At 42.8% G+C, this 14,455-nt stretch overlaps 1 protein-coding gene across 1 annotated transcript; it reads right to left on the bottom strand.

Annotated features, from left to right (window-relative positions):
• Nucleotides 1-327: 327 nt before the first annotated feature.
• On the bottom strand, nt 328-11,558 carry LOC146194930 (glutathione S-transferase 1-like). Its single transcript, XM_084597591.1, has 5 exons — nt 11,254-11,558; nt 6,032-6,090; nt 2,188-2,329; nt 1,461-1,631; nt 328-935 (listed from the first exon to the last, which is right to left on the bottom strand). The coding sequence occupies exons 1-5, from the start codon at nt 11,392-11,394 to the stop codon at nt 795-797; spliced, it is 654 nt and encodes a 217-aa protein (XP_084453717.1). The 5' UTR covers nt 11,395-11,558; the 3' UTR covers nt 328-794.
• Between the last annotated feature and the right edge of the window lie 2,897 nt (nt 11,559-14,455).

The raw sequence follows: 14,455 nt of genomic DNA, 5'->3' as shown, positions 1-14,455 counted from the left end.
GCCACTGCTTGTAGAACCGCACGACAGCACTTGATACGTACGTTCGCCCTGTTCGTTCCGTGGACACAAAAATGGCCGACTGCGCCTCAATTACCTACAATGCACCGCGCACAGCGCGTCAGTGAATACCCCCTATACTGTTGTGAAACGCAAGCTGCGCCTAAAGGCCGACTAACAAATTTCCTTTATCGTTGACAAAATATTTGTCAACGTTTTTAAGAAAGAGCAAGAAGCATCAAAGTTTGTAAACTCCTTTGCTTGTTTCATTGCATTCAACTGATATCAATGAAAGAAGCCGAATGAAAAAAGCAGAAACACATAGCACCGTTTTGCTCACAGGTAAGTGTTTATTGCGAGTAAAATGTCTTTCATTTAGTAAAGCATGGTGCCAAATATGACGATTCCTGTCCTAAAGTGTATTTGATCTGCTATTGTCGCTTCTTGCAGTGTCAGGTGTGAACATGTATGCTCATAGCGGCAGATCGCGGTTTTTATTAGACAATTGGTATTTTTCTGGATGTCGCAGTCGCTATTACGGTCAATCGAAATTTATTGGCCTTCTGTCCTCTCTTTAAAATGTCGTAAAGATGTAGGCGCCCCTTTTGATAAGATAATCCGTCTTCAGACCTACGCCGCACCCGCACACATCAGGTAAAATCAAGGTCAGCAGTTTACCTTTATAATTCTTTTATAAAACAAAGGAAGTTATATTTTCGCCATAAAAATAGTTGTTCATAAAAAGATAAACGGGAGCAAGAAATATCCGGAAACGCTGTCCAGTTACTTCCTCAGGATTACTGAAGAGTCTTCCAAAATCGCAGGCGCTCGTCGATGTGGGGACGGATGAGTTCTTCGAAGTAAGGCAACTGGCCACTCACTCTGTCGTAGTAAGAGGCCACCTTCGGGTATTTCGACCTGTCGAAAATGTCTGCCAGCTGCAAAAGATGAGAACCAGGCCAAGCCTCTTGAGTTCCTTTCACTGTGTGGCGTCATTACATGCGTCATCAACCCGCGGTCTCATTATACCGGGAACTGCCTGTAGTATCGATTACATATGCATTATCATCATCAGCACTAGCAACCAACAGCCGGTCTACACCAACTGCTGGGACCACGTCATTACCGTAAACCTTGTAATTTGATCCGCCCAATTCGTGCCGCCCCTAGCCGCACTTGCCTTCTTCGAGAAGTTTTCTGTTTCAGACTAAGGTTATTTGCAGGAATGGGGCATAGCACTACATTTTTCTATATGCGTACTTTACTGGTTGACGATTGTGGTGAAGCTGATGGTGATAATGTACGATATAAACTCGAATATACCAAATTTTAAGTCATGAATACTGCGGTCGTGAAGTGCCATAACACGTGGTCTGCTACCCGAAGTTTGCGATGAAAACAATAAAGGCTGTGGCTTTATCTACTTCATAAAAGATACGACTGCACAAAAGTCGGCCACTCACCGGAACAATGCAAGCCAGCAGGGATATCAGACGAATATCGGCAAGCGTGAGATGGTCGCCGACAGCAAATTTTCGATCGCCAACAACAACCTCGAATGCCTTCAGGACACCGTTTTCAAATTCCTTGATGCTTTCGGCACTGGGCTTCTTGTTGGTCCTGAAGGATGGTATCTGCAAAGCGATTGTTTAATAAGAGTTCATTAAGAACTGCTTGCAAACGAAAACTCGCACTTCGAAAATCAGTACCATGCAGCTTTGTTTTGCCTATATACCCGTATCCTATGTACCCGAATCTGCGAGTGCAGATATCATTATATTAAAACTGCTGGCCTCTAATCATAAATAAGCGTGTTTTTTTTAAGCCAATACGCCTTTTTTGTTGTTAACCATCACCAAACTTTTTTTTAATTACTTCATAAGAATATCATAGGTTTCCTGTTGTGTGGAGCAAGTACCGCGCTTCTTTTTAATCCTTACCATTACACGCTGCATGCTCCGGAAGTTATACGTTGGTCTTATATGTAGCACTCTCGACCGTTAAAAAGTGTGCGGCCTCTTTTCGACTTATTCAGTCTACTACATGGCTAAGATATGGAGCTTCCATTTGAGACTCGATTTAACGTCGGCCGTGCATCTCAGCTGATGTCACGTGGATTGGAGACCAAATGCAAACACACAGAGTGACTGCTCGTGGTATGTATATGCAAATGATTGGAGAAGTACTCACAGAAAATGCAGAGAACTTTGGCTGAATGTGTGTCGCCACCACGGACAGAACTTGGTCCATATGCGCCCTCTTCTGCACGTCTTTAGGATTCAGGTCCGAGGTCGGAGCGTACTTGTTTACCAAGTAGGTGGCGATGGCATTGCTGCAGGTTAGATTTTTTGCTCAACTCAAGTACACCACTAAAGAAATACCAAATGAGAGTTTACTACTATGAGCGGCAACACAGCGGACGGCTCTAGATTTGTTATCATCAACTAGAAATGGTTAAAATGCTTTGGAAAGGCGTAGTATACAGCCGCTATTAGAGAAAAAGCTCTTATCCAGCCAAGCCACACTCAAGGTCACCTTGGGCGTGATCGCACAACTCATACCAAAGTAACAGTAACGTCAGCCGCCTGGCTGCTTGCCATAGAATCTATGACGGCATCTGTTGCCGAGCCACGGAGGCACCCATTTCTCTTGTCTACAGCGACGCTTGCTACTGCGGCATGACTAACTGACGACATCTCAACGTGAGAGGCGATGGTGCGAACTGCTGTAACATGAGAACAACAATCAGAGAGGCTGGATGGCGACCTGGCCGGGATCAAAACCGTGTAAGTTTGTTAAAAAAGCGGTTCGACTGCAGTGTTTTACTGTTTTCGCACGACCAGTAGTTTTAAAAACGCTTAAATTTGGTTCTTTTGTTTTCCAATTTCGCCACTCTGGAAGAAAATTTACCAAGAGGCCGGTTGCGATTGCACTCAGACAGCAGTCCTACAGATATGGCGCGTAACTAGCCCACCCGCCGATGTTATCGATGCTCCGCGCTCATTCGCGAATGAAAAACACTCATTTTGACTCCATTGCCTCATCTTTAAGGAACCTACATGTTTTGCCGCGGCTACCGGCTTAGGGTGGTGACATCTCATGCCATGGTTGCTTATTTTGGCAAAAAACGACCGTCAAGCTTAGTGGGCCGCCATTTTGGTCCCCACCCTACGAGTGGCGTTTTGTATATAAGAACCAGGCTGGTGTAAAAGGAGAATTCGGCCGTTTTAGGTAATTAGGAACTGTATGTGCCTTTTTTTGGGATGATCACAGGTTTTAAATAAATCAACTACGTTTGCTCTCAGGAAATATTGTTTGCCGCCGCATTGTATTCATTGCCTAGCGTTACTTAGCTGATAAGCATCATGTGCAGAACGTGTACAGTGTGTCCGCAGCAGCGTTTTTATTTTAAGTACAACACCACGCATTTTATATCACTGGAAGACTTATATCGCATATAATTGCACAAACTTGATTGTAGTTACTAATTAGTTAATTGCGAACAAAAATAAGTTTACGCTGCAACATCCAGTCATATATTGTTGGATAGTTTACGCCGAGTGCAATAGCGCTTGACTATTTGAAACTCCTAATTATTTGTTATTTAATTACCTGTGATTAAAAATTGAACTTCAGTCTATAGCATCAAGTCACATATCACATAACGAGTGCGATTGCATTGCACAAATTGTCGGTTCTAGCTAATAACCGTTACTTAATTAGCTATGATTAGGAATTGAACTTTAAGCTACAATGATAAGTCATATATCAAAGGATAGCTTATATCAAGTGCAATTGTAATACACTAATTGCCAGACTCTGTTGGTAAGTGTTAATTATAGGTTATTGTGCTTATGTCTACAACTTTAGACTACAATGTGAAGTCATATATCACGCGACAGCTTATGCTGAAGACAATTTCATTATAGTAATTACCGGTATTAATTATACCCAATAATTCGGTATTTCTAATTACCGTCCACCTTACGCCACAACGTGAAGTTATATCATGGGATAGCTTATATACAGTATGATTTCAATACCCTACTTACCAGTGCTAATTAATAGTCAATAATTGGTTAATTGCGAGCAACAATTATACTTCAGGCTCCAATGGCAAATCATATCACGGGATTGCTTATGTCAAGTACAATTCCAGTACGCAAGTTACTGGTCTTAATAGCCGATAGTTAGTTAATTGTGATCAGCACCTAAACTTTAGGCTGCATGAAGTCATATAGAATAGCTATTATCAAGTGCAATTGTCTGTCAGCAAATCATCATTAATAAAAATACGATTCATGATTCGTGCATATGAGCGAGTTACGACTGCACAATGTTGACACCCCTCGTTAGAGTACACTTCTTTTTAAGTGCTGTATCATATGCTGTGTTTCATGTGACTAAGAGTCATGAATTATGACTATGACTATAGGGTCACGAAGAGTCGGACACGACTGAATGACTGAACTGAACTGAGCAGTCATTGCAGGTAATTATTTTCCAGACTCCACACTTGCAGCTTACTTTGAATCATGTTCCTTCGCATTATAACTGCGACGCAAGAGCTATGACTGAATCCCTATTTTTGCAAGTTTTCGTTTTCCAATTAGGTCAATTATCTGAAGAATTACGCGCTCTAAGTTTAATAATCAGCAGCACTAAGTATCCACTTTTCACGCTGAGCGTTTTGGCATAAATAAAATTTGTACATGGGGCTTCAAAGGTGTTAAAATAATATATAATAAAATTATTGTTTTATATTATTATTATTATTATTATTATTATTATATATTATTTTGACACCTTTGAAGCCCCATGTACAGTTTTATTTTTTCAATATTAATATTATTATATATTCTTTTGACACTTTTGAATCCCCATGTACAAATTTTTATTTTTTCAATTGTTTAAATTACTTATTGATCAATTACGCTCTGAAAAGTTCTTAATTATGCTCATCAAGCATTGCTTTTCATTTTGAGCATTTTGACACCTTTGGATCTCTGTTTTCTATGTTAATTTTTATTTATTTCAGTTAATTGATACATCAATTATATGCTCTAAATTTTATTCATTAGCATCATCAAGTATTGACTTTTCTTTTGGAGAATTTTGACACCTTTGAATCTCCTTTTCCTATTTTTCATTTGCTTTCACTTATTTCAATTGAATAATCATAAATGACGCATTCTAATATTTTTAATTAGTATTATCAAGCATTGGGCTTACATATTTGAACCCAATTTCTTTATTTTGGTTCTTTTTCATTTCTTATTTCGTCAGAGAATTACTCTTAACATATCATCGCTTACCACACACCAATGAATCATCAATTACTGCGACCACAAAATACCATTGTAGAAAATTTTACGCAGCGCCCGATTATTTTCGGCATGCTGTGCAGACACTATACTACTACTGCTACTACTATTATTACTACTACGCCAACGGCCTTACGAACAAACGAACTGTTAAGCTATCACCTAATATTCACCGCAGGGCACAACTAAAGCTTCATGCAGTGAGCAGGGAGGGAATCTTGGACCGCCACATCGTACGAGCGCCAGCTCCCTCCTGCATGCAGAGCGCCCGGCTGCGCCGGCTCATTTGGGGACCAAAATGGCGCCGTTAGCTTAACTGGCAACACTAGTCTTTAGCGGGTGGCGCCAAGCGCCCCTTCAAAGGATGGCACCTCCCTAAGCCGGACGCCGAGGCGCAACATGTAGGTTGCTTAGTCATCTCGAACAGGACATGCCATCTAGTGTTGAGCAGGCACAAGAGAAAAGAAGGTAGGAGCGGTCGTGTGAGAGAAGCTGATTTCATGGCCTTGGAAACATTCTTCTCAGCGCTGGAATAGCGGAAATACCAATGCCAAAAAGGAACTCAACTGTTTATCCACAAATATTTAACCTAAGTATTGTTTCAGTGAGCTCTTCACCTATGCAGAGTCCTCGGGCCGAACAAACTGTGTCTGTAGTATCTCGTACAGCGAGCACGCTCAAAACCAGCTTGTTTATTTTTTTACACTTACCACTCGTACAAGATGAAGCCAGCATCATTTATGGTAGGCACTTTCTGGAATGGATTGACCTAGACAAAGACAGACAACAAAGAACGCGGGTTTTTGAAAAAATGCGCACGCTTCCAGCATAACTTGGGGGTTGAAGGGAGACAAATTAACTGTGCTTCAAAATAAGCATTCTCATTGGGATAAGGTTCGAGTGCACCAAAATAAGGAGTGGAAAACAGGGACAAGAGAATCTATAGCCGTGGTAGCCTAAAGCATTAAACGAAGCCGCAACCAGCAGAAGCCAAACCACATCCAAGTTTTTACAATATTTCTGTTTGGCTGGGATGCGGGTTGCTCCTTTTTGATATGCTTTATAGACGTCAAATTATGCTGCGAATCACGTAAAGCTTTATATTATTTTCAACAGCCGCCAGTACACCTTACCACTTTGATTGCAACGCACGGAATGATGTCCTTCGTGCTCAGTGACGCCGAGAGGCGGCTTTAGGATTTTCTTTGGCGCGCAGCATGCGCCGAGATGCATCTCGAACGATCTAGCCACTCGTATCCATTTCTACGGTGTCCCTCGTTGTTCTTGCCATCTTTTGCATGTTTATCTAACTGATTCTTTGCCGGCTGTAAATTGAGTTCGGCCGAAAGCAATGAGCATTCGTAGTTCTACGTCCGCCAAGCACTCTTGTTATCACGGCCGCCGACGTGCATAGTTCTTTACCGGATGCAAGTCAGCCCAATAAAAAGTTTATTCCAATGAAATACAAGTCTCAATAATTCTGCCTATGGCCTTGTAACTACCACGTGACAATATCCTATTGTGGTCAGACATGATGTACGCGACTGCGACGTACCTTTCCGTACTTGGCGCCTTCTTATATGTTCAAGCTGCGAACACAGAAGGAAATTATACGCACTTCCTTTTATGTATGCTCGCATAATACTGTTTAGGTTATTGAAACACCACGTTAAAGTACAAAACGATGCGAATTTTTATTTTTAGTTGGGTGGGCAGTCGACCTTCTATCCCTGCCATAGCCGCCATGGTGAGTATACACTGCACAAATGGGCATTTGTTGATATAGCCCACACCGACGACAAAAAAAAATAGGTGCGAGCTATATTGGGAAGAAGTCAAAGCGTTTGATCCAATAAGCTACGGTGTGGATAGAAAAAAAAAAAAATCGTGTGATTTCCGCATACTCGAAGTAAAACCACTACGCGTGAGCAGAAATATGAAATTAGTGCGGATTACCAACATTTCAACCTTTGCCGCACGTAAAACGTAAGCACTTGGTCTGAACCTTATGTTGCAAGTCGAATAAAAAGTCTCGAAAAAAAGAAAAAGCTTTGAGAAAACCGCACGTATTTAAAGCAAATATGAATGACGCTTTGCTCTGAAGGGAAATAAAGATTTTATATCCAAAACTTCTATTTTAGTAATTACTGCTCTTGGCCATACGTAGCTTAAACAACCCTATATTGTCGAAATCCTGTTGCAGGCTTTAGCTGCGCCTCTGTTTTTCCCGCCTTTTATTTACTGCAACAAGCAACATTTTCCTCACGGCACGTTTCAGGCTCCACCAAGAAATGTAAGCAATTACTGCACCACTCGTTTCCTTGAAATAGTGTTCCTTTTCCAAGCCATATAAGCCACCTAATAGATTCAAGCAGTAAAGTGATGAGCGGAGTGCTAGCTGTACAAGGGGAGGAGGGGGGGGGGGGGGGGGGGCAAGAGTATCAGACATACTGATCTAAGCGTTATCGTGACAGGGAAGGTAGATGGCGTACAACGCGAGTAAGCAGAGAGCCAGAAACATTCGTAAAGTGTAGCACTTGCAGCTGACACCACGTTATCATGTTGTCAATATAATATTCTTGGCTGGCCGCGATCTGTCATTTCTCTAACATATGAATTTGTACAAAAAAAAGATGAAATATCATGTTTGCAGCGCAAGTTCTCAAACTAGATATAAAACCTCAATCTTGGTCAGGCTACGACTCAATGACCTTGCCAACAGGCCAAGATTAAACTGAGCAGTTCTCGCCAAGCAAGGAACCTGGCCGTGCTAAAAAGGCTTTTGAAACACCTGGGAACTTCTGCGTGGACACCTGAACAGCCACGTAAGCGAAGAAAGAAAGGTGAAGGGGAACAAGGAAAAAACGAAAGCGGCACTACAGTGAAGAGATGCGGAATAATTTTGACCCAGGGATCTTTACGTGCACTCACATCGCAGAGCATATGGAGTCCTTAGTATTCAGTCTCTGTGCCTCTTCTGCACCTCTTCAAGGTAAGCCCGAAAACATTGGCGGGAAAAATTAAAATTAGTTTTCGGTAAATCAAAAGCTCAGAAACTGTCGGTCTTCTCCATGCGTATCTTAACCGTGCGGTGATGGACGATAGGAGTAAAAGATTCAACAGAGAAAGCGACACCATAGGTGCATGATTAAGGGGAGAGTCAAAGCAGAAGAAAAAAATGCACATCCCAAAAGACGGATTCCGGAATATGTGCTATCTCTAAGGGATCACTACTCAGAGCTGACGTCGCACTGTTTCCGGGTGCGTGTATTCTTAGCCAGTCAAAAGCTGTACTGTGAAAAATTTAGAAAGCCAGCATTCTAGTATTCAACTCGGCGCGCTTATCGCAGCTTGAAAGTTGTTGCTGTTGTGCCCTTACATAATCGGGAGAGAAAGACGATAGGTACCATGTGAAGGGTTTCCGCATTTTTCTTCACTGCCATACAGTTGTTGGAAAGTGCGGAGAAGTGAGGACGACTGGTGTGTATAGCACATCATAAGAAACCGCGCTCACGTCTTTAATATTCAAACTGTGTCACGCCCTGAGCATATTCTAGAAACTCTGTTTTTCTCGCACGAATCAAAATAAATGGAGCAGCGTTTTTCGTAGCCCAGACTTTCTGCTTTATTTCAACGAGAGCAAAAAGCATAATTCGTTCAATTTGTAAGGGAATACCTATGTGCCTACTTAGCACAGAAACGCGAGCAAGAAAGAATGGCAAACATGACTAAAGAATGACCATAGGTTTTCGTTAGGCGTTGTCGCTTTTATTTTAGAGACGCGGACACCTTCTTTTTTCTTTTACGAAGCACATAAGCGCACAAGGTCCTTTGTAAAACAATTCAAACAAACTTGCCTCGGTAACCCATTCGTTCGACTGCGCTAAAAACAGCTCTTCCTGACACAATCCCAATAGGCGGTTAAGAACTGACCGGAAAGACCACAAGATATGCTTCTATCGTTTTCTCGAATCGAACTTTCGATATAGGCTTCTGATATTTTTAGACTATAAGCATTTCTCCTGCATAGTAGACATTTATTTATCATTTTCGTTTTTTTTTTTTTTGGTGTGCAAGCGCTGATGTAGGCGCAAGAGCTGAGCAACGATCTTGGATATTGAGTGCCTGACTCTCCGCCAAATTGTGACGCCATAGTCCACGTGTCCTGGAGTGGGTAATTCAAACAGACCATCAGTCCCGAATCATCGATCTGACAAGGTTAAAACCCGGATAACTTTTTGTGGACATTCCCGTCCGCTGACTAGACCATTCTTTCAGGTTGAATCCTCAACCTGCTTTGGTCATTATTATTAAAAATTAATATTAATTTTATTCATTAATATTTGTTCAGGAAGATTCGCCATTGGTGCGGTTTCTAACAATTCGAGATTTCATAGAGTAGTTATATTATGTTTGCATAAGTCTGTAAGGGGACTTCACAAAATTTCTTTTTCGGCACGTTTGCATAGTTCTGTTCAATATAATCTAAAGAATCATGTTTTCTTAGCGGAATTTTCCCGAATGCCTATTTCGACTTGTATCAAAAATTCCTTCTTTTTTTATAAATTGAACACCGTCGCTTTACCTCTTCGCACATAGCTAGATAAAAATATATACTTCTATCAGTTTTGTTAACTATCATCTAGGCAATGTACCTGAAACCTCCATTTAATAATTTAGTAAGTGCATAGTGCAGAGGTGAGCTCGAGAGAAATGAAAAAGAAGGACTTTGTCCTAAACTCGTAGAGTGTAAGACACATTGTGGCTACCCACCCCACCACGAGATCTTCTTCGTTAGGCTTCACGTTCTTTAAAAAGACCTCGATTTAAACCGAGGGGCTGAATCTCTTATTGCATGCAGAAATCACGCAGAATTCGATGAAATGGCGGGAACAAGAGGTACTGAATAAACAGCGGAGACCCGGCCAGTGAAATGTCACACTCGTCTAAAACGTCCTTGAGTCATAGTAATCATACTATAACTCAAAGAGGTTTTAGATGAAAGTCATACTTCCCCGCCCTGATATCCGTTGTTTATTCAGTGTCTCCTATTCCCAGCATTTCATCGTGCATTGCACATGGGCGACCTGGGTCGGCTAGGATGACACGTGCACCATTGCTTTTTGTTTGTTTGTTTGTTTGTTTGTTTGTTTGTTCGCGCCACATTCTCACACAGCGAAAGGCGCGTAGGAACAGTCTCTTTGGGCACGGCATTCAATTTTGCCATATGCCTGTTTTATAGCCTTCGCACTGCTGCAAACAACTTGTGACGCGAATTCTGACTTAATCGTGTTTGTCCAGCCCAGTGCAGTGCAGTTGCTGGGTACCTTAGCCCTTGAAAATATTCGGTTAAGTAAAGCACGTTCCCGTAATTACTCAAACACGTACAACCAAGGACATGTGAAAACGTCGCTTAATGGCGTAGCGGTATAGCGTGTCTTACAAGAGACTGGCGGCCACGGGTTCATTTCCCATCCAACTCCCCAAGTTTTATTTTCAGCTTAGTTTAATGTGACCTCCATCATGTAAAAATGGCGTTTAAGCAGTGTCACAACCTTGCATTCAAATCTCATGATTTCTTGGCTTTAAATTCTATTGACGTCACAACCCTTTCAGCGAACCCCAATTTTCTCCATACGCCAAAACCTGCGGCGCCAAGAGTTGTCGCTAATGAAGACCCTCCGATCTACCGCGTTACAAGGCTAGGCTGATAATTAGATCCCAATGCCTTCTTGCCCATTTCAAAGTCGTTTAGCCCCCATTTTTCTCCATCTGCTTTCAAGAAGGCGACAAGCTAATAGTTTTTTTTTTTTAGGAAAATGGGCAAAGAAATTGTTTAAGCGTATCATGCAGAGGAAATCTTCCTTCACATCGCGTGCCTAGCTTATTAGATTATTTAAGCACGCCTGGTTATGAAGTAGTCGATACCTACCTTCGTGAATTCGGGTGATTCGTGCTCACGTTTCAGAAAGTCGAGCTCCTTGAGGCTCAGGTCGACGCCAATGTGCTTCGCCACCATTTGCACGAAGGTGCAAGGCGCGCTGCCAGGGAACAGATACAGTTGAACCGGCATGATGGTCTTGCTCTCTGCCTTCGTGCGTGAAGTATAGTTCTGTTCTGCGAAGCGTTACCACTGACTGAGCGCTGTGCGTTTCCTCCCCGCCGCGGTCTTTGACACGCATGGGTGCCTGCTCGGAGCCAGTCAGAAGTCGCCACGTGTCGCTCGACGTGCGAGCTCAAAACGTTTCTGCCATTTTTCCAGTCGCCGGAAACATCGCAACTGCCGACCGTTTTTTTGTTCTTTTTATGGTCCCTCGCTGCGCTATCGTTCGCGTCATTTAGCTGCGGGCTTTGGCCAGTACATGTGCTGTCACAGCTGCTCAGGGAATGCAAAAAGCAGTGCACTCTCTGCGCCTCCAGTGCAGCTGTATGAGCAGGCTTTATTTCATCTCGTGGCGGCCCCATCCGGCGAGCCCAATTTTTCGCTTCGGGAATCTTCAGACAGTCGCCGACTGAAGCGACGTTTTGCCCGACTGGCACGATGCCAGAGACCAAGTTTGCGTTCATGCGGCGGTATTGCACATAGTTTAGAAGTTTTTACTAGGGATATAATGCGAAATACACAGACAAAAATGTAGGCAGGGACGGACGTAGCTGAATGACCAGAATCATGTTCAACATCAGCAGGCGAATTAAACGTCGTATTTCTAATAGCCAAACATTTCAATATCTCAGAAGTGATTCAGATGTTATCCGAGAGCACGTAGACAGTATTCATTTTGTTCATTTTGTGTGTGAGAATAACCATTAAATTGAAGTACCGAGAATTTAAATAAAGAAGCATATTTGCAAGATTCAAGTAAGGGGAATCTGTTCTATGTGTTGTGATTCAGGTTTCAGTAGACAGCCGCGCTCTGAGGACTTGTTACGTGCAAAGTACCAAAAAAAGAATGTCCTAAATTATTCAGTCTGTTTCACATTACAACCTCAATTATGACAGATCTTCGGTATGGTCGTATTCCGGATTTTAAGCTTAAGCCCTTTTCGATTATTTTCTGTTTTTACTGATGGGTATTGCTCCGACGGCACCTTCCACGTGCTTCGTTGGATTGATAACCAACTTTAAAAAGACAATCGTAGTGCTTGAGAAACAGTCAATCCATTTGAACTAGCCAGTGCTGCGCGAGGTGGTGTCAAAGTATTCATGAAATATGTTTCTCCTCGCTTTCCGGGGAACCAAAGTCATAAAGTCGCTTTCCACGGAACCAAAGTCGATTAGGTTAACAGACTGGATTCTAAGGGAAGGAAAGCGTAGCAGGGGCGGCAGAAAGTTAGATGGGCGGATGAGGTTAGGAAGTTCGCACGGGTAAAGTGGATGCAGCTAGCACAGAACCGGGTTAAGTGGAGAAATATGGGAGAGCTAGGCCTTCGCCCTGCAGTGGATATAGTCAAGCTGATGATGATGAAAGCCATAAAGCATATGTTACCAAACTCCTGTGCGGGGTGCACACCTAGGAAGAACAATTTTAGTTTTTTTTTTTTTGTATTTGGTTAGTGCTCGGCTTTCCTTCCACAATCCCTTCGTGGTCTCCCTGCCAACAATAACTCTTGCGACGCATGGCTGTGGCATGAAGAATACTTTAACACTTATTCGGCGTCAAACGCAGTTCAGTACAGTCGTTCAGTCGTGTCCGACTCTTCGTGACCCTATGGACCATGTCACGCCACGCTTTCCGGTCTCTCACTATCTTCCTACATCACATAACTTTATCTGCAGTGCCTCGAGGATGCCATCTAACCATCGCGTTTGCTGCCTACCCCTTCTCCGGCGACCCTCAACCTTTCCCAACATGAAATCTTTCTCCAGAGACTCCTCTCTTCTCATCAGATGACCAAAGTAGCTGAGCTTTAACTTTAGAATTTGACCCTCCAATGAGCAGTCAGGGTTTATGGTCGACAATATCGACTGATCTGATCTTCTGGCAGTTTAGGAACTCTCAAGTCATTCGCCAGCACCACAATTCACACGCCTCAATTCTTCGGCGGTCAGCCTTTTTCACAGTCCAACTCTCGTGTCCATACATCACAACTGGAAAGACCATAGCCCGAGTTATACGGATCTTGGTTGGCAGTCTAATGTATCTGCTCTTTAGTAGGCGCTCAAGACTAGTCATTGCTGTCTTTCCCAGAAGCAGTCGTCTCCTAATTTCATGGCTGCAGTCTCCTTCCGAGGTAATCTTAGAGCCCAAGAAGAGAAAATCTGTCACAGCTTCCACTTCTTGTCCATTGATGCTCCAGAACTTGATACGGCAAGACACAATGATATTTGCCTTTTTAATGTTCAGTTTAAGCCCAAACTTCTCACTCTCTTCTTGTACGCGCATCAGAAGTCTCTTGAGTTCCACTTCACTTTCTGGCATTAAAGTGGTATCATCCGCATATCTAAGGTTGTTGATACGTTTTCCAGCAATCTTCACACCAGCTGAAGACTGGTCCAGACCGGCCTTCATCATGATGCACTCTGCATATAGGTTAAATAGGCAGGGCGACAGTATGCAGCCTTGCCTCACTCCTTTCTTAATAGGAAACCAATCAGTAAGACCATGCCCAGTTCTGACTGTGGCCTCTTGTCCTTCAAACAGGTTCCTGAGGAGACGGATGAGGTGAATTGGAACTCCCATCTCTTAGAGAGCTTGCCACAATCTGCTGTGATCTACGCAGTCAAACGCTTTCGCATAATCAATAAAGCAGAAGTAGATGGGTTTCTGGAACTATCTTAACTCTCTTGCTTTTTCGATGATCCAGCGAAGGTTGGCGATTTGGTCTCTAGTTCTTCTGTCCTAGCGAAACGCAGCTTGCACATCCGGAAGCTCCCGGTCCACATACTGCTGCAGCCTATCTTGGAGGATTTTCAACATCACCTTGCTAGCATGCAAAATAAGCGCGATCGTGCGGTAGTTTTTAAGAATCTTTGGCACGGCCTTTCTTTGGAATGGGGATGTAAACTGACCTCTTCTAATCCTGTGGCCACTGCAGTGTTGTCCAAATCTTCTGACATAGTGTATGCAGAATGTTAACAGCGTCATGGTTGAGGTTTTGAAGCAACTCAGCTGGAATGCCATTAATTCCGCTAG

This window comes from Amblyomma maculatum, chromosome 3 (genome assembly GCF_055883805.1).
Source record: "Amblyomma maculatum isolate TAMU_Amacu chromosome 3, ASM5588380v1, whole genome shotgun sequence".
Classification (NCBI taxonomy): domain Eukaryota; kingdom Metazoa; phylum Arthropoda; class Arachnida; order Ixodida; family Ixodidae; genus Amblyomma; species Amblyomma maculatum.
The sequence above is the reverse complement of the archived record's forward strand: the minus strand, read 5'-3'. Positions and strand labels throughout refer to the sequence as shown.